At 33.5% G+C, this 24,706-nt stretch overlaps 1 protein-coding gene across 1 annotated transcript in view; it reads left to right on the top strand.

The window, feature by feature from the left end:
* Positions 1–24,706, top strand: part of SCN7A (sodium voltage-gated channel alpha subunit 7) — a 67,743-nt gene that overhangs the window by 33,269 nt on the left and 9,768 nt on the right. Inside the window, exons 10-18 of the mRNA XM_021702900.1 lie at positions 2,973–3,075; positions 3,801–4,039; positions 5,137–5,310; positions 6,773–7,129; positions 12,273–12,710; positions 15,761–15,866; positions 17,887–18,041; positions 20,342–20,515; positions 22,771–22,878. Of these exons, the coding sequence (XP_021558575.1) occupies positions 2,973–3,075; positions 3,801–4,039; positions 5,137–5,310; positions 6,773–7,129; positions 12,273–12,710; positions 15,761–15,866; positions 17,887–18,041; positions 20,342–20,515; positions 22,771–22,878 (1,854 nt within the window). The remainder of the gene's footprint in view (positions 1–2,972; positions 3,076–3,800; positions 4,040–5,136; positions 5,311–6,772; positions 7,130–12,272; positions 12,711–15,760; positions 15,867–17,886; positions 18,042–20,341; positions 20,516–22,770; positions 22,879–24,706) is intronic.

The following is a 24,706-nucleotide window of genomic DNA, read 5'->3' as shown; positions in this document are numbered from 1 at the left end:
GATCTTTTTTGTATTCGATTGGAACAAATAAAATATAATAGAAAGTTTCTGAGCAATGAAAGAAAATGGAGCATGGTCTGAGTATTGGATAATATTAAGGAATTACTAATTTTCTGATTGTGATCCTAATGTTGTGATTATGTGTCTTACAAAGTTTATTCTGAGAATTATATGATATCTGAAATATTTTTCCTGAAATATTTTAAATAAAGTAGGGTGAATAATACACGAGAAATGAAGGGTATAATGTTACTAATTTTTAAGCCTGGATATTGGGTACCTGGTGATTCACTGTATTATTCTCTACTAAAAAAAAAAAATAAATGAAACCATGGCAAGTGCTATAAAAGTAAGAAACATGATGTTTTGAGAGCCTATAATAAAGGATTTCCCTGAGTAATAAAAGGGTTTTCTGAGAAACTGACGCTTGAACTGAGATCTAAAGAATGAGTCCGTGCCAAGTAGGGGGACGGAACAGAGTAAGTCAGGATTAAAAAGGCCAGTGTAGCTGCAGTAGAGAGAACAAATCTGAGTCCAAGATGAATACTTCAGGTATTCATTGCTAAATGCTAGAAATACGACTGGATTCTTTCTTATTCGTACCTCCTCTCTAGAGAAAATTTAAACCAGTTGTGAGAACAAGAATCCCAGGTCCTTTTTCCAGTCTAATTTAACTTTGGATATGCCCTATTAGCTCTTAAATTTCCAAACAGGAGATTACTGAGTCACTGTCTTCTTAATTTGCATTATAAAATGGTCCTTTCCTTAGTAGTTGGCCAACTTGTGGGCATTCATTCAATATTTTTAAGAGCTCTGTTTAGGTAACTATATTACTAGACTGATATGGAGTTTATTCATTTTATATTCTAAAATATATCCACAGTTCAAGCCAAGTAAGTAGAGAATTAAATGTGACTACATCAACAATAACATTGTTACTCTCCTCACTCTACCCACTCCACACAGATGATCATCTTTACTAAATTGCTTCTTGGGGTGATTCCATCAGACTTTGTCATTATTAGAAACATCTCTAGGAGAGGCAATTCCTTTATATTAGGACTAGTAGAGGGTATTATTCAGTATATCACCAAGTATCATCTTTATGAAGAAACACCTGGGAAATCCCTGTTAGACCTTAATAACAGAACAATTATGCTTCTGTAGGTTTTTGACTCATGGAAATTTGAAATTGTATAAATTATAACTTGTATCTTATGTAACCTTGTAAGTCAGTTAAAAAATACTTTCTGGAGTAAGTTTAGTTAAGGTAAATAAATTAGCCTCACATCCTGAGTTTTTAGCTTACTTTTTCAATAAAAAAAATAATAATGAGAGGGCGCCTGGGTGGCTCAGTTGGTAAAGTGACTGCCTTCGGCTCAGGTCATGATCCTGGAGTCCCGGGATCGGGTCCCGCATCGGGCTCCCTGATCGGCAGGGAGTCTGCTTCTCCCTCTGACCCTCCTCCCTCTCATGCTCTCTGTCTCTCATTCTCTCTGTCTCAAATAAATAAATAAATAAAAATCTTTAAAAAAAATAATAATGAGAGAACAGAGATCTGTAGACCTGAAGAATCTGTCATTTTCATGATGGAATCAGTATAGAATAGAGTTGGTTTTTTACCTCCTCTGACTCTAGTATTTATGAAGTTAGAGGGAACTTGACTGATACTGAATGAGATAAATATGATGATTCCTTGATATCTATTATGCCACTTCAGAAAGACCACAACAGAACCTGCCAACCAGGGTGTGCTGGGTATCTGTTATCATTGAGCCTCGATCACTAATCCCTTCAATGTTGGTGAAGCAGTACCCCATGCCATTTACCTCTCTTCCAGAGCAGCCTTGCCTATTCAAATTTATTTACTATTTATTTCACCTATTTAGCCACACCGATTTACCAAGTTAACAAACATACAAATATCATTCTCTTGTATGCCAAATGAAAAATCTGTTGGGAACCCTGTGGTGTAATATTATCTACCCATTGTCAGTTTTTTTTCTTTTGCATGCACACACACACTCACACATACACACACGTGGAGTGGGGAGGGGCAGAGGGAGAGGGAGAGAGAGAATCTTAAGCAGGCTCCACACCCAGTGCAGAGCCCAGTACAGGGCTCGATCTCATGACCCTGAGATCATGACTTGAGCCAAAATCAAGAGTTGGACACTTAACTGACTGAGCCACCCAGGTGTCCCACTATTGTCAGTTTCTTAGAGTTTAAATTCAAATATAAGTTTTATACTTGGTCACTAGAAACATCTGAGCTCTATTTGTGTAACTATGATGGTATAGAAGTTGTAATATCTACAGCAAACCCTAAGAATGTGTTTCTAATGCAGGACTTCTTTGGAACTCTGTGTAACTGTATCAGCAAAACAGAATATCTTAAAACCATTACTCAAGAGACATGACAGAAAGAATTGATTCCTTTATGGAATTATCTTACATGTTCTAGCCAAAACAACTCTTTTAAATCCATTCTTTTACCTCATACTATTCGAGATTATTTCATTATCACAAAACCAAATAATTTTGATTTTATCAAGAGAGTTTTTTTCAAAGTTATAAAATACCCTCAAGGAAAAATTTAAGGTGTTTGAGAAATACTATTATTCAGTAGCATGATTGCCAGCTGGATATTTTGCAATAATCCTAAAGTATACATTGAATGGTTTGTCAAATATGAGTAATAAAACCAGTATTTTCTGATTTCCTCCTTTTATAGTTGACCTCATAGTATGAAATAATTTGTTGAGTTGCAAGTTATACACATTCATTACACAAATGATCCTGTATCAGTTTAATACTGCCTATAGTGTAAAGAGTAGCAAAAGATGAAATCCAAAATGATTTCTGGAGGTAAGAATCAGCATTTTAAAGAAGGTTATAAACCTTCTTATAGTTACAGTCTTGTATCTACAAAGGGAAGAAGCCAGCACTAGACTCATCTAATTTCTTTTTAGACCAAGACCACACAAATAGAAATGAAGAAAAGATCACCAACTTCTATGATCTCTTCTTTGAATATGTTGGATGATGCTACGGCTGCTATCAGACATGAGGAAGGTAAAGTAAAAAATATTTAGACACTATGAGTCATTTTTAAAGGAATCCTGCAATTTCTTTAGAATTTTAGATGATAACTAATATTTAAGGAATAACATAAGAATATTAAAATAAGCAATTCCATACACATGATATTTTAGACATTGGAAAGGAAAGAAAGGAATATTAAAATGAGCAATTCCATACATATGATATTTTAGACATTGGTATTTTAGACATTGTTAGCACTCACCAAATAGTGCTAAGAAATTTTCTTTAACATTGAAAGCAACAAAGAAGTATTAACTTATAATTAAAAGTAGAGGTTGGATAATATAACAGTAATATATTAAGATCCTTTCTGTACTATCTGCTTTTTTATATATAGCCAGTAACTCATTATCATGGACAATATTAAAAGGTATTATTTTGTAAAGCATAAAAATCTAGAAATTACAAATCATAATACTCTCAACTTTATTCCGTATTTATTTTCTTGAGAGAAACTCCTATGTTTTGCTTCTAATACACGGTTTGTCTTATTTCATTTGTCTAACTCAGAAAGCATGAACAAAATAGAGGAAATTTGCTTTGCTCTGATTTTTATTAGTACAAAATATTTCTATTTGCTAATTCCAAATCAGAAGTCTAGTTTTAAACATCTCTTTGCATGCGAAGTCAAATATTTTATTAGTTAGAACTTAAACAATTTGCTAATGTTTAACTTTTTTATTCCTTCATTTCAGAACCTAAAAAATCCAGGAAGAGATGCCCATTGTGTTGGTATAGATTTGCTAAAACTTTCTTGATCTGGAATTGTTCTCCCTGTTGGTTAAAATTGAAAGAGTTTATCCATATGATTATAATGGACCCATTTACCGATCTTGTCCTTACTGTATGCATAATTCTAAACATATGTTTTTTGGCCTTGGAATGTTATCCAATGAGTGAAGAAACCAACAATATTCTCAGCATTGGAAACCTGGTAAGGCTCTTGTACATTATTTTCATTTGTGATTTCAACTTTTCTTCAGTCATCATAATCCCCATTATTATATTTTATAACTCCAATATGTTACAAATGCATTATATGCCTATCAGATGAAGTATTATGTTCATACTTCCACAACCAACCACCCCCAGCTCTGCTTTGTAGGTGTTCTTATCATCGAATAGGTTTGTAGCTAAAGTTTAAAATTCTGCCATTTAAGTCTGAGATTCTAGTCAGTTGCTTGACAGTTAGGTTAAGTGGAAATATTATTTATTTCCTCTCCCTTCCCAAACATACCCTTTCTTGGTACCATAGCTCCATAGATCAGAGCAGGGCAGAGGTGAAATAACAAATACAAGTTCCTCACTGACACCTGAATTCTGAATCCTGACTGCAACCGTACCTGCCCTGTCTGCTCTAGCCACCTATCTTTGCCTTAGATGGAAACTTATCCTTTTTTTATCAATACAATGCAAAAAGCAAAACAGATTTCTGTGAGTTTAAAAACAAGTCACATTCAAGAAAATATACAATGTTTAATTTTCTTTGCTTTTATGGTGGTTGTTCTTTGTTGCTTGGTATTAGTATAAATTGCCAAACTGTTACCCATTTTGAATTATACATTTACTTGGTAACAATACAACAATTTAGTCATTTCTGCCAGTATAGTTTTCAAGAGACAGTGTTCATAGGCTTACTTTGTTTTTTGGGGTTTTTTTGTCCTGGTTCACATATGTACTTTTTAAATTCTTTTACAGATTAATTTTAAAAAATTAAATATCTTATCATGTATTCCATATCCCAAAAGGAACCATTCAAAATGAAAAGATTTTCATCTTTAAATATTCTTTTGTTGTCTTTCAGGATAGTTTTTATTTAATAATTGAAGATTTTGTATACAATGTTTGATGTTAGACTGTTAAATTAAAAATGTTTGAGTCTATCCTTTCAATACAGACTCCAAAACTAATCAGATCTTGACAGAGGAACTGTGAAGAATGTGTCAGTGAAAAGTTATAGCTTTTGTGTATGAGGGTTCTGATAGTGTAATTGGAAGCATATTCTCATCTTTGTGTTTTGTTTTTGTTTAGATTTTTATTGGAATTTTCACAGCAGAAACGATTTTGAAAATAACTGCAATGCATCCATATGGGTATTTTCAAGTAGGTTGGAACATTTTTGATAGCCTGATTGTGTTCCATGGTTTAGCAGAGCTTTATCTAGCAAATATTCACGGGATGGCTCTTTTTCGAACATTCAGGGTGGTAAGTAGAATCCAAGATCTAAATTTTATTTTATGAAAATTTATCTCAGCTTCCTCAGGCACAACATGGGAAAAATAGTAATACCTGTCCCATTGGGACATTTGGAGTAATAAATGAATTAATTTTTATGTAAAGAGCTTAGAAAGTGCCAGGAAGAATAAGCATTTTCCAATGCTGTCATTTGACCAAAGCCTCAAGGGAAATAATCCACATATGTAGCAAGTTTAAGGTCTAGTTTTAGAAAGCAGGACCAGGGTTGCTGTACCCCTGGAACAGGATAATGTGGAGTCCCAGAAGCTGAATGCCAGTGTATAACTAAAGAACTGGAATCGGGTATTTCTAACTGTAGAGTTAGAAAACTTTATAAAAGACCAGTCAGACCAGGGAAATGTTATTATGAAAATTATTAAGAATGAGTATATGTCTGTAATGTAGGGTGGTAGTAAGAGTTAGAAAACTAGCCAAGGAAATAATCTTATTAGAAGAGTATGTATGGAAATGTTACATACTTGATAAGTAATATATTCTGGTAAGAAGTGAAGGAATGTAGCAGGAGTCAATACAATTAAGTAGATTTGATCTCATCCAAATAATTCTTCAGAACACTGTCTTAAGTCCTCACCCGTAGACCTATCTAATCAGTAAGATAAACATATATGAGATGTACCTATCATATTTATGGATGAAACAAAAAAAAATATGATAAAAGATAGTATCAAAGTATCTGAAAGGCTAATATGGACTGAATAGAAATGATTCAGTTTTACATGGATAAAAGTGAAGCCCTACTCTTGAGTCCAGAAAGCCAACATATACTAGAAAAGTTGGGGAAGGTATAACATATATAAAAATGATGTTTCAGTTTTAGATGATTAAGTTCACTGTAATATGGTGACAAAATTTTAAGGTAATCCTATCCTGTATCAATAGAAATAAAAAATCTAGTGAAAAGAAGAGAAATATTCAGACTAAACCTAGACTGCTGAGTTTGGTTTCTGATACGTTACTTTAAAGGAAAATACATAATAGAAACTTCAACGGAATTTAATGGGACCTAACAGACTCTTTTCAATATCATCTATATGTCAGAATGTGGGAGAATTTCCTATGTGTTGTGAAAAGCAAAACAAAGAATGGATAGTTGCCCTACCAGATATTAAAACATAAAACTAAAGTAGTTATAATCATATAATATTGAATGGAAATTGACAGATCAACAGAAGAAGATATGTGTGGGATCTAGTGTAAAAAATACAGAATATGTATGATGTATTAAGAATTGTATAAAAATTAATTTTCAGTGGTTAGTATTAATAATACTTAAAACTGAGTATTACACTAAAGACTGTATGTGTATGTGTATAATGCTGATAAAAATTTTAAATGTACATCATAATAAATAGTGACCAGGTTTTTTGTTGTTTGTTTCTTATTTTTGTTGTTTCTGGCATTGCTGTATTAGTTGAGAATTTTCAAGTTGGCAAAATACTGGCTGACATTTAAGATTCTGATGCAGATTCTTAATAACTCCTTGGTGGCCCTGAAAGACTTGGTCCTGCTGTTGTTCATGTTCACATTCTTTTCTGCTGTTGTTGGCCTGACGCTGTTTGGTATGAGTTATGAAGTATGTGTCTGCAACATAGACAAAGACTGTCGACTCCCACGCTGGCACATGCATGACTTCTTCCACTCCTACCTGAATGTGTTCCGGATTCTCTGTGGAGAGTGGATAGAGACTTTGTGGGATTGCTTTAAGGTAGCAGGCCAATTTGGTTGTATTCCTTTTTACATGATGGTCATTTTAATTGGAAACTTATTGGTAAGTAATCCATGCTTTTAAATTTTCCTTGAAAAACTGATGCAATGTAGTCTGGTATTTTCATGATATGGATTTATGGGATCTAGGGGTCTATTAACTGTGTTGTCCAATATGGTGGCCTCTAGCCCCATGTGGCTGTCGGTCACTTGAAATATGAGTGGTTCAATTTGAGATGTGCTACCAGTGGAAATACCCACTGGATTTGAAGTCTAAAAGAGTGTAAATTATTTTATTAGTAATTTTTATATTGAATGAATTTTAAAATGATGACATTTTTGATATATTTAGTTAAATAAAATATGTTAGTAAAATTAATTTCACCTGTTTTTATTTATGCTCTTAATGTGGCTACTAGAAAGTTGCATATGTGACATGCATCATATTTCTGTTGGATAGCACTGTTTTATAACCTTGCTACTCAAATAGCATTGACATCATGTGGGAAATAGTTAACGATGCAGACCCTTAGACCCCATCCCAGACCTACAGAAGTAGAAACCACATTTTAACAATAACCCCAGGTTATTTGTATGCACATTAAAATTTTAAGAAGCACTTAAATGTAACACTGGTTGTCAAACTTGGCTGCACATTGGAATAACCTGGGGAATTAATAAAACTATAGTAATGCCCTGGATCCATTCCCAGAGATTCTGATTTTATTGTTTTGTGGACATAGTGTGGTCATCAGGATTTTTAAAAAGTTGTCATTTGATTAAATTGTGCAGCAAAGTTTGAAAATCATTGGTTTATACAACTATTGTGCATTAACTAAGAGAGGAAGCTATCACTTTTAAATTCCCAGTAATTGAACTGGTGTTACATGGATTGAGTAAGTAGCTTTCACTTCTTCCAAGAAAAGGGAATGGCTTATAAAAGAAAACTGCTCTTACAGGAAAAAAGAGGATTCAACATTTGGTTTTTATTCATAAAATCATAGAGATAAAATACAGTTTCCAAAAGACTGAAAAAAAAAATCACAGGTTAGACTCCATTGTATCTGTTGGTGACCTTCCTCATGGCTTCTGTTTCACCTTGGTTATGACCCTATCCACTTAGCACTGCTGACATTATGTTTAATTATTGATGTACTTATCTCAACCTTCCTTATTAAACTAAGCTCCACAAAGGAAAGGATCAAGACCATTCTCTATATCATCCAAGCCTAGAACAGGGTCCAACATGTATAAATATTTCAATGCCCTCTGCCTCTGTAGCTATCAGTACACTTTCAAGTCCCACTGACATAACCCTATTCTTACTGGCTGAAACAAAAATCAACATATGTATCAGCATGCATAACTCAAAATGTCAGAGATAGATTTCACTTCAGTTGTGGTATGACACATATGTTCAAACAAGGTCATTAGAGACAGATCTTTGCATATCTCAGATTTGTCTTCTGTATGCCCCTTGCTGGCTAGTGGCCTCTGGTTTTTTTTTGTGGTTTTTTTTTTTTTTTAAGATTTTATTTATTTGACAGAGAGAGACAGCCAGAGAGGGAACACAAGTAGGGGGAGTGGGGGAGAGAGAAGCAGGCTTCCCACAGAGCAAGGAGCCCAATGTGGGGCTCCATCCCAGGACCCTGAGATCATGACCTGAGCCGAAGGCAGACGCTTAATGACTGAGCCACCCAGGCGCCCCTAGTGGCCTCTGTTTTATCAAGATGGCTGCTGCAGTGTAAAGCTTCATGTGTTCATATCATGTCAAGTCTAGTAAAAGAGAAATTCTTGTTTCTTTCCTAGAAGTCACAGCAAATTTCTCCTCTTATCTTATTAGCTCTGAGTCACATGTCTATTTGTAAACCAATCTCTATTGCTCAAGGTGTGGAATACATTTATTATTTATTGTGCAGAGTGTAGAATATATTAATATATTATTATGTTAAGCTACTCAGAACCCTGTCCTGGAGCTGGAGTTGGTATCATTCCAATCATACAACTAATAATGAGATAAGGGTGATTTCCCAAATGAAATATAAGTTTCTGTTCCCAAAAGGAAGGGCCATTGTTGATGGCTATTGGCATAAATAACACACACACACTTCACAAAGAAGCAAAAATGCTGAGACAGTTATATAATTGTACTTCTGTTTCTTTGTTTTTGAACTCCACTCTGTTTCTTATTTTTCTCTTTCCTACTGATCAGAAACTTGAAGTCAATAGACAGAGGGATTTCAGGGTAAAATGGAATTACACGAGCCTCCATTTCCAATTGATTGGTCATTATATTGCTTGGCTTACTGAATCTTTTAAACTTTATTCCCCTCAACAGTCATCCACGTATGGGACATCATGATAACACTAGAGTAAATACAAGGGAAAAAAAATGCAAGGAAAGAATCTGTAAGGCTGTAGATCTTTTCCCCTGTACTTCCAACTCATTTCATTATAGCATTGTAATTTCACACTACAACTCAATATTGGTGTAAAAAGAAGGTCGTTTGCATTTTTTAGATTTAACTTTATCTTATCTGCCCAACAAAATTCCAACAATGATTCAGCCTTAAGTGGAAACCTTAAAACATTATCATATACAAAAGCAAGTATTTAAGTGGTTTTTTTTTTAAGTGGTTTTTAAAATAGTTATATGCAGTGTTAAGTTGTAGAAAATAACAGAGTTCAGATCCAAGAAAACATAGGTTCAAATTCCAGTCCTATCATTTACTAATTAAATGGCTTTGTGCATATTACTCAGCCTCTTTAAGCCTGACAATCTCTAATAGGAGAATGAACATAACAATAATATATGCCTTATATGGTTATTGTAACTTAAGTAATATTAGCTAGCACTCTATAAATATTCATAAATGTTTGTTTCACTTTCTTTAAACTCTAGAAAATTATAACTCCTACATTTATAGAATTTTGTTAATTAAACATTATTTAGAAGTTTCAGTCATGCAAACCCTCCAAGTGTTTTTACCTGCAATTTAAGTAGTTGCCACCAAGTGAATTGTGGTCTCTGGTTGAGGGATAGAAACACAAAAAGAAAAGAAATAGAAAACAATATAAAATGCAGTAGCTTTTTAAAAATAAAAAATTGATGATAAATATGTATGTTACTCAACATGTTTACATATTCCCAAATTAAATGTATGTTAAGATATAATTTGAACAATATTAAAATAGAATCTTCATGTATGTTAAATTCCTTGATTACTAATCAAATTATTACTTGTACTTTAAAAATACTTTAAAAATACTTGAAAAATAACTACTTAAATAAGTCTTAAATCTTCTTTCTCTTAGACCCTACTATTTTATTTTGATAAGAGTTGCTCAATTCTCACCTAACAGATAGATATCCTTGAGGTAAAGGAGAGGGCAAATTTCAGGGGAGACATTTAAATGTTTTGTTTTAGAAACATTATTTTATCTTTTATCTTTCAACACAAAAACAAAAAAAAATGTTTTGAATCTCTTTATAAAAACACTATGACTAGAACAAATTTACTCTAAACTTATGTAATATAATCTTTGTCTCCCCTTCCTTCTTTATTAATGCTCAAATAAGAAGTAGTCAGTCCTCTATAGTTTTGGTCATTTACACATTCTCTTTTTCCTTTTTATTCCTTTAAGAGACTACTTTTAATTCAGTGCACACTTGAACAATACAGTAGCATCTTGTAGTATTGCAAGATTTTTCTTTATGCCATAGTTCAGAGCATTTTGAATTTCATTTTCAGCCTTTTAACATTTTTACTGTATATGTAAATCTGCAGGTATTGTGTGTGGGGTATGTGTGTCTAAGATATAAGAAATCTTAGATTGTAAGCTCTTAAAAATACAACCATAGTAACAAAATTTTTCCTTGTCCAAATCCTATCACAAAATCTATTCTTTCATTCATTCTATAATTAATTTTGTCAACAAATATGTATTTATCACTTATTTTGTGCCTAGCACTGTGCTAGTTGTCTACTTAAGAGAAAACTTGGTTCCTGCTCACATGAAGCTTATAGTTATGAAATTCTTACCTAACCTCCTTTCCTTATTTCTCACCATGCTTAATAACCAAAGGAAGGAAAAGAAACAACCAATAACCTAAAATTATATTTGGTGTTGCCCTCTTAACATCCTGAACTCACTGTCTTTTAAGAATGATAGAAATGCTAATAATGTAATTCGTACAAGGGCCATAGAGCCTCTGCCCATATTATCTGTAAGTAAATTTTATCTTAGCATATATACATATTATTTATATATATATTCTTAAACATAATTCATGTCATTTGAACTTTGCCCGTTAAAAACAATATGTAAAACATAAAAGAAATTAAATCATAAAAAGCTCAGATATCCAAAGAGAGGCAGAAAAACTTCCATAACAAGCAAGATGCTCAAATTATTTTTTTAAGTCTAAGAGAATTATCAGTATGAATCTCCAACTCTAAACTCCAAAAATATTATCTATGTCTTACAATTACAAACAAGATAAAAACATGATTCTCTGGAAACTAAACGTGGCTTGATCATATCTTTCAGTGATAATAAAGGTCAAAATATACACTGTCCTTGAGTTCAAATAATTTACAACTATTAGGAATGATTCTTCCCTCACTCATCTCTTTCTTATCTAACCAAATTTATTACTACAGAGAATCAATTAACCTACCCAGTCCCTGTGCTAGCATGTTGCAAGAAAATTTAGATGCAGGCTTCAGAACCAAGAATAGCTTTCTCCCCGTGATATTCCTTGTGGGTTTGCAGAACTCGTGAAGATGTCATTGTATGTCTTCCTGGGATAGTGCTGAATTGGACAGCCACCTGAAGAGGCAGTTTTGTTTTCTCATCTTGGAAGAGGTAGCCTGGCTCAGTGAAGGAAAACAAGCTTTGGAATGAGACAGACTTGAGTCCAATCTATATGACCTTTGATATTTGACACCTGTAAGCCTTGCCTTTTTCATATATAAAAGAGAAACAAATGATATGTCATAGAATGTTGTGACCCTAAAATGAATTCTGGCTGTACAAACTCTTAGCACAGCACTTGACCCACTGTAAGAACAGTAGAGTTTACATAGCATTGTAGTTCATATTCTGTTTGCAAATCTCAGGTCAGCTTTTTAAAAAAGATGTTTTATTGTTTAGAAGGAAACAAAAAGTGAGATAAACTTAACCTCATTTACTTCCTCACTTAGATAATTTACCTGTTCCTGGCATTGGTGAGCTCATTTAGTTCATACAAGGCTACAACAACTGAAGAGGACGATGAAGCAAAAAATCTCCAGCGTGCAGTGGCAAAGATTCAGAAAGGAATAAACTACGTGCTTTCTAAAATGTTATGCAAAAACCAAAATGTTTCAAAGGACACAATGGACGATGTAAATGCTGTATATGTTAAAGAGACTATTTCTGACCATACCCTTTCTGAATTAAGCAACACTCAAGATTTCCTCAAGGATAAGGAAAAAAGCAGTGGCACAGAGAAAAACACAATGACTGAAAATGAGAGTCAATCACTTATCCCCAGTCCTAGTGCCTCAGAAACTGTACCAATTGCTTCAGGAGAATCTGATATAGAAAATCTGGATAATAAGGAGGTTCAAAGCAAGTCAGGTGATGGGAGCAGTAAAGAGGTAAGATGTTTGAATATTCTGATTGCTATTGTTGATTTGAGGCATTATTGGTAAGAAAGTGAATTAGTGTTGAAGTTGCAGAGTTAGAGAACCCATTCGATCCTAGCTATGGCACTCCTTGCTCCTGATTGTATGCTCCTGATCAAGTTAATTTACCTGTCTAAGCTTCAGGTTCCTTCTCTATAAATTCAGGTAAAATTGAATCCATTTCTTAGGGAGGATAGGACTGAGAAAAATAGTTCAGTGGTGCATAGAACAATGTCCAGTCTATAGTTAACACTTAGTAAAATTAGATAATATAATTGCAAAATTTGATAAATTAATAAGCAGGCAGTTTGGGATGATGAAAACATATTGAAGAAAACTAAGTTTTCAAAATCAATGTGTATTATGAGAGAAATCATTAAACTCTCCTGGGCGTTATCATTTTTGAAATGTGAAACTGGACTACAGGAAAGCTAAAATACTTTCTTACTTGCTAAAATTATAGGATTCTTGTCACTTTATTTCTGCAACATTTACTATAACATATGTAATTGAGTTGGCCTAAAAGAATAAAGAAAACCCACCAGCTTGAATTGTGAGCAGTGTGTAGCTTTATCAACTCCAGGACAAAACAAAACAAAACAAAACAAAGCAGCAACAACAACAAAAAACCCAACACATTCAAAGAAGTATAGATATTGCTGTTAACTTAGCTTCTAAAATGTACACCCTACTGAAATCAACCTTAGTGTCTTCATTTGCAAGCACTAAGATATCTCAGTAGGAGGTGTAATTTAATAGAAAGCTACATCTACAGAGATCACATCTGCTCTGTGAGCTTCTTGCATTGTACCTCAGTAGGGAACCATCTCAGATCATTCACAGGCACTGAGTGGGGGAAGACAATGTCTCTTTCCACATCCCCAGAAAAGTCTCTGGCACCATCTTGTTGCCCAGATCTCTTCCAGCTTGGCAGCTGCTCTGCAATAACTTCTCAAATTGGCCTAACAGGAGTTGAATTGCAATTATTCAAAATCCTTCCAGCTCCTAGTGAAGGCATCTATCTTTGTGTTAGAGAAACACTTTCACTCCTTAGCATGCCCAATATTTTTAGGTTCATTTTCCCTTAATTAATACCATTTCTAGAAAACAGGGAAAACTCTTCTCCAGCTACACTTACATATCTTCACTTACAACTTTGACTACCATCTATTTCTGGGTAAAATTGCTATTTATCACAGCACATCATGTTGAGATGCTCCGGGAAACTTCTTGCCAATCTCATTAGAAAGTCTGGGATATGAACATATATAGGAAGGATGACACTAAATATAATTGTAAATGGTGAGGTTTCAGGAGTTGTAATTTGTGCTGCATAATTTGCAGCAAAAAATCAATGCTCCTGTTGATTGATTAGCTACTCATAGGTTTATTCAGTTATCTGTATATTTAGTTACATTTTTAATTTAGACACTTTAAAGATTATACAACTCATGAGTGCTTTAGGATGCTGATCTACTAAAAAACAAAGAATATAAAATCACATGTGATTTGATAATTCTGAGATACATTCTCTTCTTTCTTTGGTATTCAAACTTTCAGCCATTTTTTAGTTGCAACATAACTAAATTTATATAGTCATAAAAATAACATCGAACTTTACATTGGATTTTATAACTTTTGATAATGTAACAGTATAGCATGATTGCTTTCTCATGCTACTAAGTAGTCTTCTAATAAAATTATTTATAATTTTGAATCCCAATTGATTTATTTTTAAATTTAGAATAATACATACTAAAAAACGTTTGGAAAAATGACATCAAATAGTTGATGTAAGAATTCTAAAATAACATAAATATAAGGTGTATGATTTTCAATTATGGAATGTCCAAGTGCTATATAATATTCATTTATTTATTGTTTACTTTCAAATCAGTACCTTGCTAGAGCCTTTATTTCATCAGAAATAAAGAAAATATGAGGAATTGAAATAATAAAAGCAATTTGTTTAAGAGTAATCTCCTGATGGATATATTTTTTTAATTGAGCACCAAATGTCTTACTGACAATTGACCATGTAAGGTCTAAGGCAAACAGAGCTTCCTAATTAGATTTCCTTGACATTTATTGTGGATAAGACCAATTGGTAGGACACAATACTTATAATTTTCCTTTTGATATACTTTACTTAGATCTTTCCTTAATCTTTAAGAAATAAGACTGTTTCTTCCCATATGTTTTAATACATTTATCTTACTTTTAAATTATAAAAAAATCTTCCTTATTAACTTTAGGATCTTGGGCGTTTTAAAGGATGATACGTTGTATATTTATTTTAAAATGAAGTGAAATAAAGCATTGTGAGAAAATAATCATTTCAAATAAAAGCCATGCATGTCACATGCATTATTACCACATATACAAAGTCATGGCTATCTTATCCTATACAGACTTGAACTTCAGTCAAGAGCAGAGTGAGAAAGAATGTCAATCCCTGCAAATAGCCTCTCTCCATAGGGCTGGTACCACTTTCCCAGGTCTATTCCTGACCCTTATTCCTTGTGCCATTTCTTCATTTCACCTCAGGATAACTTCACATCAGTCCTATCCTGTGATGGTAAACACAAGCATGTCTGGACTAGATTGTACAATACAAACTAAGTGCACTCTTGTCTACTCATCTTTAGCATCAAGGGGTAATATTCTGATACTGCTCATCTAGCTGAAATGGCATATATGGAACCCTTGTGAATAACTTCAAGAGAACTTTGAAACTCAAATCCTTTTGGGTACTGGAGATACAGTATTCTATACATCTTTAAGGAGAATGGTTTTATGAACTGAATGTTAAATATTTTAGCTTAAATGAATTTTTAATTAATTTTTTAAAACCTCAACTCACAGAGATATGTATGCATTTTAATGTCAATCCTGAAATTAGCCTGAAAAGTCTTTAAACCTGATAGAAGTCTTTCTGTACACAATTTTTCTTATTTCTGAAAATGACATGAACTCCAGTGAAGCTTTAATCACAGCTTTTTTGGTGGGACTTTACTTTTCAGAAGGTAAAGCAATCTAGCTCGTCTGAATGCAGTACAGTTGACATTGCTATCTCTGAAGAAGAAGAAATGGCTTATGAATGTGAGAAGCCAAAGCATCTGAAAAACGGTAAGAAAAAAATAAGTTCCTTTGGGGCGCCTGGGTGGCTCAGTCGTTAAGCGTCTACCTTCGGCTCAGGTCATGATCCCAGGGTCCTGGGATCGAGCCCTGCATCGGGCTCCCTGCTCTGCGGGAAGCCTGCTTCTCCCTCTCCCACTCCCCCGCTTGTGTTCCCTCTCTCACTGTGTCTCTCTCTGTCAAATAAATAAATAAAATCTTTAAAAAAAAATAAGTTCCTTTGATCATTATATTGAAATTAGACTAAATTTCTCTTAACCTAATACTATTGGATATATTTTAATTTTAGAGAGTTTATTAATTTGGTTAAGGAACACACACACAAATATATGGTGCATGTACACATGCCCATATGAATCCTGATAAAATTTATAGGGAATGTAAATAAAAAAGTCAACATTTGGATAAGAGGGAGAGGGCCTATTTCCTAGGAAGTTTAATACAATAGTTAAGAGCATTGGCTCTGGAATCAGATAGCCAGAGTTCGAATCCCAGCCCACCATCGACTAGCTTTTACTTACCCCTCTCAGGCTCATTTCCTAATATGTAAACTGAGGATAATAATAAAACTTACCTCACAGGATTGGTAAAAAGATTAAATAAGTGTATGTGTATGTGTGTGCATGCATGTGTGCATGTGTTGTGTATTTTTATGCTTCATGGGTTACAGTCGATATTCAAAATACTCATATGAAAACATCCTTTATCTTTCATAGGAAAACAAATCATGTAATGGTGATTTATTTTTATATCTCACATGAATATGAAGAAATGTATAAGGCTTCAGTCATTTGACTTATGTAACATACATCTCTTGATGACTTATAATTCAAATTAGTTTCCTAGAAAGATTAACAAATAATTACAGGTTCTGGACATTGGAAATCACTGGAAATCAGAATGATAACTGCTAAATGCTCAAATTCCTCTATTCAAAACAAGAACTTGCTCTCAGTAGCTCAACTTCTAGGACTTGTATCATTCAAGACAAAGGGGGAAACATTTCCTATATATATATATATATATATATGTATTTTTTTTTGACCAAAGATGTATAAAGTGACAGTAGGTAAAATTCTAAAATGAAATGCATTGACTTTAAACTCCACCCACCCCTGTTTCTTCGTTTTCTCACCTGTTAAGCACTGTCTTCTCAAGTCTGGGATTTTATAAGCTAATTCTCTTAACCAGAAGGTAGAGTTCAACCCTTGCACATGCATCCTACCCACAAAGTACTCTGTAATCCAGGGGAGCTCCTCAGATAGTCTCAATCAGAATCCCATTCTCATGCCACCTAAGACCTGACATCAATTTAACTGACTTAAATAACATTATACTTCTTAATGTTTCATAAATATCTATGTACTTAAATGAGAATGATTATTATGCCATGTGAATCTTCAGAGAATGAACTTCCAGACATTATACCAAAATGTGGTATGTAGAAGATGTTGTATGTGTTTTTTGTTTGTTTGTTTGTTTTTGAAGGGTAGGGGATAAATTCTATTCTCAGACTCTGTCCCACAAAGCTAGGGGATGTTCTAAGTCATCTCTGCCTTTCACAATTTCTTTCCCTGTACTGTTCCCAAACTACTCACAAGTTAAGTTTTTCTTTTCTTTCCTCAATGACTGCAGTGGTCAGAGCAGCAGGGGGTAAAAATCAAATGTTTATAAGTCAGAGAGCACCTGTATTAGATTCCGTAAATATGGTAGAAAATTTGAGATGTTTACTTTTTTTTTTTTTAAAGATTTTATTTATTTATTTGACAGAGAGAGACACAGCACATATACAAACTAAGAGAGAGAGGGAACACAAGCAGGGGGAGTGGGAGAGGGAGAAGCAGGCTTCCCGCTGAGCAGGGAGCCCGATGCGGGGCTCGATCCCAGGACTCCGGGATCATGACCTGAGCCGAAGGCAGACGCTTAATGACTGAGCCACCCAGGCGCCCCGAGATGTTTACTTTTTCATGATTTTTAAGATTCTTCTTCTTAGCAGTTTCATTCTTGACAGATTATAGACAAAGATCTTCATCTGGCCAACTTAGTAGAGAATCCAAGAAAAGAAAAATTTGGCAGAACATAAGGAAAACCTGCTGCAAGATAGTGGAAAACAGTTGTTTTAAGTGTTTCATTGGCCTTATCACTCTGCTCAGCACAGGTGCTCTGGTAAGTAAGTATGTGAGGCTTTTATGGGAGAAAATATACCTGAAATCTGTTATTTAAAGTCATCATGTTAGTTTTCCCTGGAAAACTTTTTATAGCAGCAAAGTTCATATTCTGTGATTTTACCTTTGGAAGACATACATTACAGTTTCTTAAATTCTGTATATGCCTCTTCCAATATTAAATAAGTAAAACAATTTTGAAATATATGAATGACAGTGGGAAAAATGAATGTTAGATATCTAATTCTTACTTTAATAAAGTTTTATGTATGAGACAAAGTTTAATAATATGCACATACATACTGTTGTACTGTGCTAGTACTTTGATACCAATTCAATCAGGAAAGAGAAGTACTGTCTATACTTTTAAACAACCTTTGAACCAAAAATGTATTTACTCATTGACCCAACAACCCTAATTCTAGGAAATTATCCTACAAATATCTGAGCATGTATTAAAGGCATTTACAAGGCTATTCACTGAAGAATTCTTTGTAATAGAAAAAGATTGAAAAGCAAAAACAGTCCATAATAAGTGATTGTTTAAATATACTATGGTGCAATCACCCAATGGGATACTCTGCAGCTATTTTAAAAATACAAAAGCTGGGGTGCCTGGGTGGCTCAATGGGCTAAGCCACCAGCTCGGTTTTGGCTTAGGTCATGATCTCAGGGTCCTGAGATCCAGCCCGAGGTCAGGCTCCATGTTCAGCAGGGACCCTGCTTCAGGATTCTCTCCCCCTTCTCTCTCACTCTCTCTCTCTAAAATAAATAAATAGATCTTTAAAAACATACAAAAGCTGTATGCATGCTGATATTTCAAGATATAGTAATAAATGAAAAAAGGAAGATATAGAATAAAGTATATCTATTAGATATCTATTAACATTCATGTTTCCTACGGTCACTCATGTATTTTGAAATTGTTTTATTTATTTAATATTGAATGAGGCATGCTACATTTTACATAGGAAGTAAAGAAAAATAAAATGTATATTATTTTCTTATATTTGATTGAAGATCAGAGAAGGATACACAAGAAATAGTTAATTGTGAAATGCACAGAGAAAATGGAGTCACAGCTGGGAACCAGACTGTACTGCGTACATTTTTTAAATAAACTTTATATTGATATTTAGCACACATACTGAAAACCATGGAAATTCTAAGTGTATAGGCTAAAGAATTTTCACAAAGTGAATGCACCTGTGGAACTGTCACTTAGCTTGAGGAATAGAACATTACATGGACTCCAGAACCACACACTCTGACCCCCAAAATTACTTCCACACTCCCCGTGGGTAGCTGGTATGTGGACTTCAACTGCCATAGATCAGTTTTGCCCATTTTTTGTGTTTTTTTTTAATTGGAGACTTTTGTGTATCTTTTTATATTATTTTGCATTCTATACTATTTAATAAATACATGTAATAAAGTCCTTTATAATCATTTTAGATAGTTATGATTTAGTTATACAGACACTTTTACTCCGTAATTGGTTCAACTGAAAGTCAGTAACTCTACTGTCATGTTATATTTACTTTTATTTAACATTAGACTTATAAGAATCACACCATTATTTGCATACACTTATATTAATCCTTGATTACTTTTTGACCTTTAATGCACTTTGATACAGGTCTGCCTGACATTATTGGTACTTTATTGCCTTTTTTCAGTGCCAAAATAAAAACACAAAATTGCTTTAAATAACATTATCAGACTTGGCATCCTCCACAGTAAAATTAAGATTAACCTATTAAATCTGAGAAGCTTTGGAGAAATGATTATAGTTTTATTTCATATTCATGTGCTTCCACTGGTTTACCTGATTATTTCTGCAGCAGAGCAAGTCTTGTGACTTTTCTTTTAACAGCAGTGTGGATATCTGAAGACACATTTTAGAAAAAATCTCTACTTCTCTATTAGCAACTAGCATATATCTGTGAGTTGGCAACATGGAATTAGAGATAAGAACCAGTCAGATGTGAGTAAAGGTTTCACCTCATATATTTAGTGTGATTAACTGATTTGAGAGTTTTTTGGACCACTGTGCCAAGTTCAGTCTGTATAAGAAGAAGTTCTGGGACCGATTAATAATGTCTGCTATGGGCGGCATGGGATCAGAAAATGATACTTACGGATTATGTGAATAAATCCAAATAAATTGAACCAACCTTTAAACTACAACCTATGACTTTGCTCACCAAGTGCTTACTAGGGAGGGTATTTCATTCCTTTCTATGCTGAAGATTTTTTAGAAATTGCATGTATACTAATCCTTAAATTTTTTACCCACAGGCTTTTGAGGATATATATATTGACCAGAGAAAGACTATTAAAATCTTATTAGAATATGCTGACATGATCTTCACTTACATCTTCATTCTGGAAATGCTTCTAAAGTGGATGGCATATGGTTTTAAAGCCTATTTCACTAATGGCTGGTACAAGCTAGACTTCATGGTTGTTATTGTATGTATTTTAAAGTAAAATTTAAAAGTTTATTATTTGATTTTCTTCTTTACTCTGATTCTTACTTAACTCTTGCATTTACTTATATCTTCCTCTCTCTGTACATTTTCAGTTACCAAAATCCCCTGTAATGTAATGCTTAACAATTGTCCTTTTCTTCTCATCCTAATATTTTAAAAATTCAACATTTCATTCCTGGATTATTCTAACAATCACCTGTGAACCCACTACTAACAGAACAGGCTTATTGCACATCAATATCCTCAAATATTTAAATTCTGTTGACTCAATTTTTAAATCATATGTTCAAAATTAGATTACTTACCATAACCTTCACCCTCACCACACTGATCCAAGTGCCAAAAATTCTCATTTGGATCACTGAAACAGATTTCAGCCTGAGATCCCAGCTTCCACCACTGTACACCTTCATTCTGTTTTCCACAGGGCAACCACATGCATTCTACTGTTGTAAAATAGAAGCAGTTTAAGTCTCTTTTCTTCTTGAAACCCTCCAATAAACACCTCATTTCACTCAGAGTAAAAAGCTACATTCTCTGCAATCAAAGCCTACAAGTCTCTACATGATCCAGTCTTATCTCCTACTACTGTCCATTTCCCCCATCCCAGTCAACAGACTGCTCCACCAACACTGACCTTCCTGAAGTTCTTCAGGTATGCCAAGATGACTTCCATCTTAGTGCCTTTGCACTTATTTTTCCTTCCACCTGGAACTTTGGCTGGCTCACCTCACTTACATCTGCTCAAATAAAAATGCTGAAGTTAGGTCTTTCTGCACTACTGTATGTAAAACTGCATCCACTACAATGTTCCCTTTTCCTTTCTCTGCTTTCTTCATCTCCATAGCACCTATTAATATTATATATTAATTGATATTCATTGTTTATTCATTATGATTGTTTGTCTTCCCCCACTGAAAGGTTAGCTCCTTTAGGGAAGAATTGTTTTCCCAATATGATTCTCTTCTTATCCCCAGTGCCTAGAACAATTCATGTATCATAATAGGTACTCAGTAATTTTTGTTCAATGAACAAATGGCTCCTATCCTATAAGCAATGAAAGTACAGAATATATGAAGATACTATAAAAGTTAATCATAACTCTACCATCTTGCTTGATTTCTATTAACATTTATTAATCCTGTTTGGTTTTTTAAAAGATTGATTGATTGATTGATTGATTGATTGATTTTATAGAGAGAAAGAGAGCAGGGGGAGGGGCAGAGGGAGAGGGAAAGAGAGAATCACAGTCAGATTCTGCACTGAGCATGGAGCCCAAGACATGGGGCTCAACCTCATGACCCCGAGATAATGACATGAGCTGAAACCAAGAGTTGAACGCTTACCCACTGAGCCACCCAGGCGCTTACCCACTGAGCCACCCAGGCGCCCCAACCCCGAATGATTTTTATGCATATGCTTACTTTAAAAAATCACCTTAGCATCTTTTTTTTTTAAGTCTCTAGTATTTTATTTTTATTTTTATTTTATTTATTTATTTATTTAATTTACATATAATGCATTGTTTGTTTCAGGGGTACAGGTCTGTGATTCATCAGTCTTACACAATTTACAGCGCTCACCATAGCACATACTCTCCCCAATGTCCATCACTCAGCCACCCCATCCCTCCAACCCCCCTCTACTCCAGCAACCCTGTTTGTTTCCTGAGATTAAGAGTCTCTTATTCACCTTAGTATCATTGTATACATTTTTGTAATTTGTACTTGGACTTAAAAATATTCATATCCTCCTTGATCCTCTTCTCTGAAATCCTATTCTATTATCTTAACCATATTTATGTTTGAATTCATATGTAAATATATTCCAAATTTTGCTTTTATGAATACATAGTATACTATTACTAGATTGCAAAAAAATCATGAAACTGATTCTTAATCTAATTTCAAACTAAAAATTGATATAAATATTAACCCTTGATCATAAAGTATGTCAAATATACAAATTTTTGTTTATCTCAATAATATATATTCCTACTACCAGAAAATATTTGTTTTATCTTTTTTAAAGTAATTTTAACACAGTTATTTTCTTATACATTTCTATATGTCATTGTTAAGATATATGGAAGTATACATTAAATCTTTTGCATATTTCTTGGTAAGGTTTGACTTTTTATCTTTTTTGTAATAAATACAAAGTTTATTTTGCAGATTTTTTTGATTAAGTTAAAATTAAACCCTATTAACTCTTTTTTTCCTTAAATATATTTAGGTGTTTTGTCTTAGCTTAATTGGCAAATCTCGGGAGGAATTAAAACCACTTATTTCCATTAAATTCATTCGGGCACTCAGAGTTCTATCTCAATTTGAAAGAATGAAGGTAAGAAAAAAGTTTCTAAGCTAATGTGTAGATTTTTATTTAAGATTTCTAAACTTCTACAAATTAAATCTTCATAGTCTTCTCATTTGCATCCTTAATATTAATGCAAAAAACTTATATTCTACTATTTTAATATATAGAAGAAAGGTATATTAGTTATACTTACTAAAATATTAGGTCTTTATTACTCAAAAGATATGAAAAGTCATAAAAATAAGAAGAAAGCCCCTAATAGTTGGGAAAAAATATAAAGTTTCAAAAACTAATACCATTCTAGCCCACATGGATATCTATGAGTATTAATAAAATTATCTCAATGTTAAAAATACAACTGACAGAAAATGAAACTTTGATCACCTAGTTGTTTAAAATTATAGGAATATTGTACACACTAAGTAATTATACTGAATAAAAGTGAATTTTAAAATAAATTAGTTTTTTTTAAGTCACACATCACAAATTATGAATTCTTGTCCTTTCTCCCTCACCAACATGTTAAAACCTCTTCTGAACAATGTGAGAAAAACTAATAGGTTGAGCCACGTAAAACAACTAATGTTCAATCTTTTGGGCCTAAAATAGAAATCTGCTCCCTATGGCTTGACCTAATTAAGAAAACAGAGTTGATGACCACCACACACAGTATAATTATGTAATATACAGTGCTCAACTATGTGCAGAAATGGCAGAAAAAATCTAATTTTACCTTTCATTTCATAATCACACATCAATGTTTTCTTGCATTTTTCATTTACATAGATTATCATTAACCTGCCTATTTGCTTAATATTACAGAATGCCACATAGTCAATATAGATAGGATCCAATAAGAAAATTATCTATGTTTAATGGTATAAGAAAGTGTCCAATTTCATTCTTCTGCAGGTGGCTGCTCATTTTTCCCAGCACCATTATTGAAGAGACTGTCTTTTCACATTGTATATTCTTGCCTCCTTTGTCATAGATTAATTGACCATATAAGTGTGCATTTATTTCTGGGCTCTCTGTTCTGTTCTATTACAGATTCAGATCTTAAGCTTCATCTCAACCTCTGGAAGTTCTGTAGTTGAATGATTTCTGAAAATATATCATTGAATATATAAGGAGTCACATGATTACAAAATTAATGCTTTATATATTTAATAAGCTCCAGTCTTGGGTGCTCTGATTACTGAAATATTTGTGTCAAGTGTATCTACTTCTTTTATTCTTCCATAAGTATATTTTCTGATAAGCATAGCATTTTTTTCTTTAGAGGTATCAGTGAGCCTCTCAAAATACCGTAAGTGCCAACAAAGGATCTGTGACTTAGTTTTAGAAATAAAATGAAGTGTTACTGAAAGCACAACTAAGAGTTAAAACATTTATTCAAAGCCAGAAAACTAGGAATATCAGCAAGGAAATACAGCAAAAAGAATATGTATCCAGTAATGGCTCAGGGAAGGAAGGATAGAATGGTAGCAAAGAGAATCGATGGTGCCTCACAAAAAAAAGAGAAAGAAATGAGGTTGGGGGAAAGCAGTCAAAAGTGTAAATGCTAAGGGAAAGACAAAGAAATAGCAGAGTGAAAATTTCTGTTGGCTATAGGAACTGGTTTACATTTGCTGTAACAGCTATAGTGGAGGGATGAGAATGAAATTCTGATTATAATATTTAAGAAGGAAGGGAGTTGAGGAAATGGAGACAGTGATTCTAGACTATTACTGTTATTCAAGTCGAGGTTGTAGATTTCCTTCCCACACTTCCTGCTCTGGAGTGGCTCACCTGTGACATAGAGTGGTGAAGTGAGGAGGTTTGTGATTTTGCAGGCTCCAGCTGTTCATTCAGT

This window comes from Neomonachus schauinslandi, chromosome 3 (assembly GCF_002201575.2).
Source record: "Neomonachus schauinslandi chromosome 3, ASM220157v2, whole genome shotgun sequence".
Classification (NCBI taxonomy): Eukaryota; Metazoa; Chordata; class Mammalia; order Carnivora; family Phocidae; genus Neomonachus; species Neomonachus schauinslandi.
The sequence above is the reverse complement of the archived record's forward strand: the minus strand, read 5'-3'. Positions and strand labels throughout refer to the sequence as shown.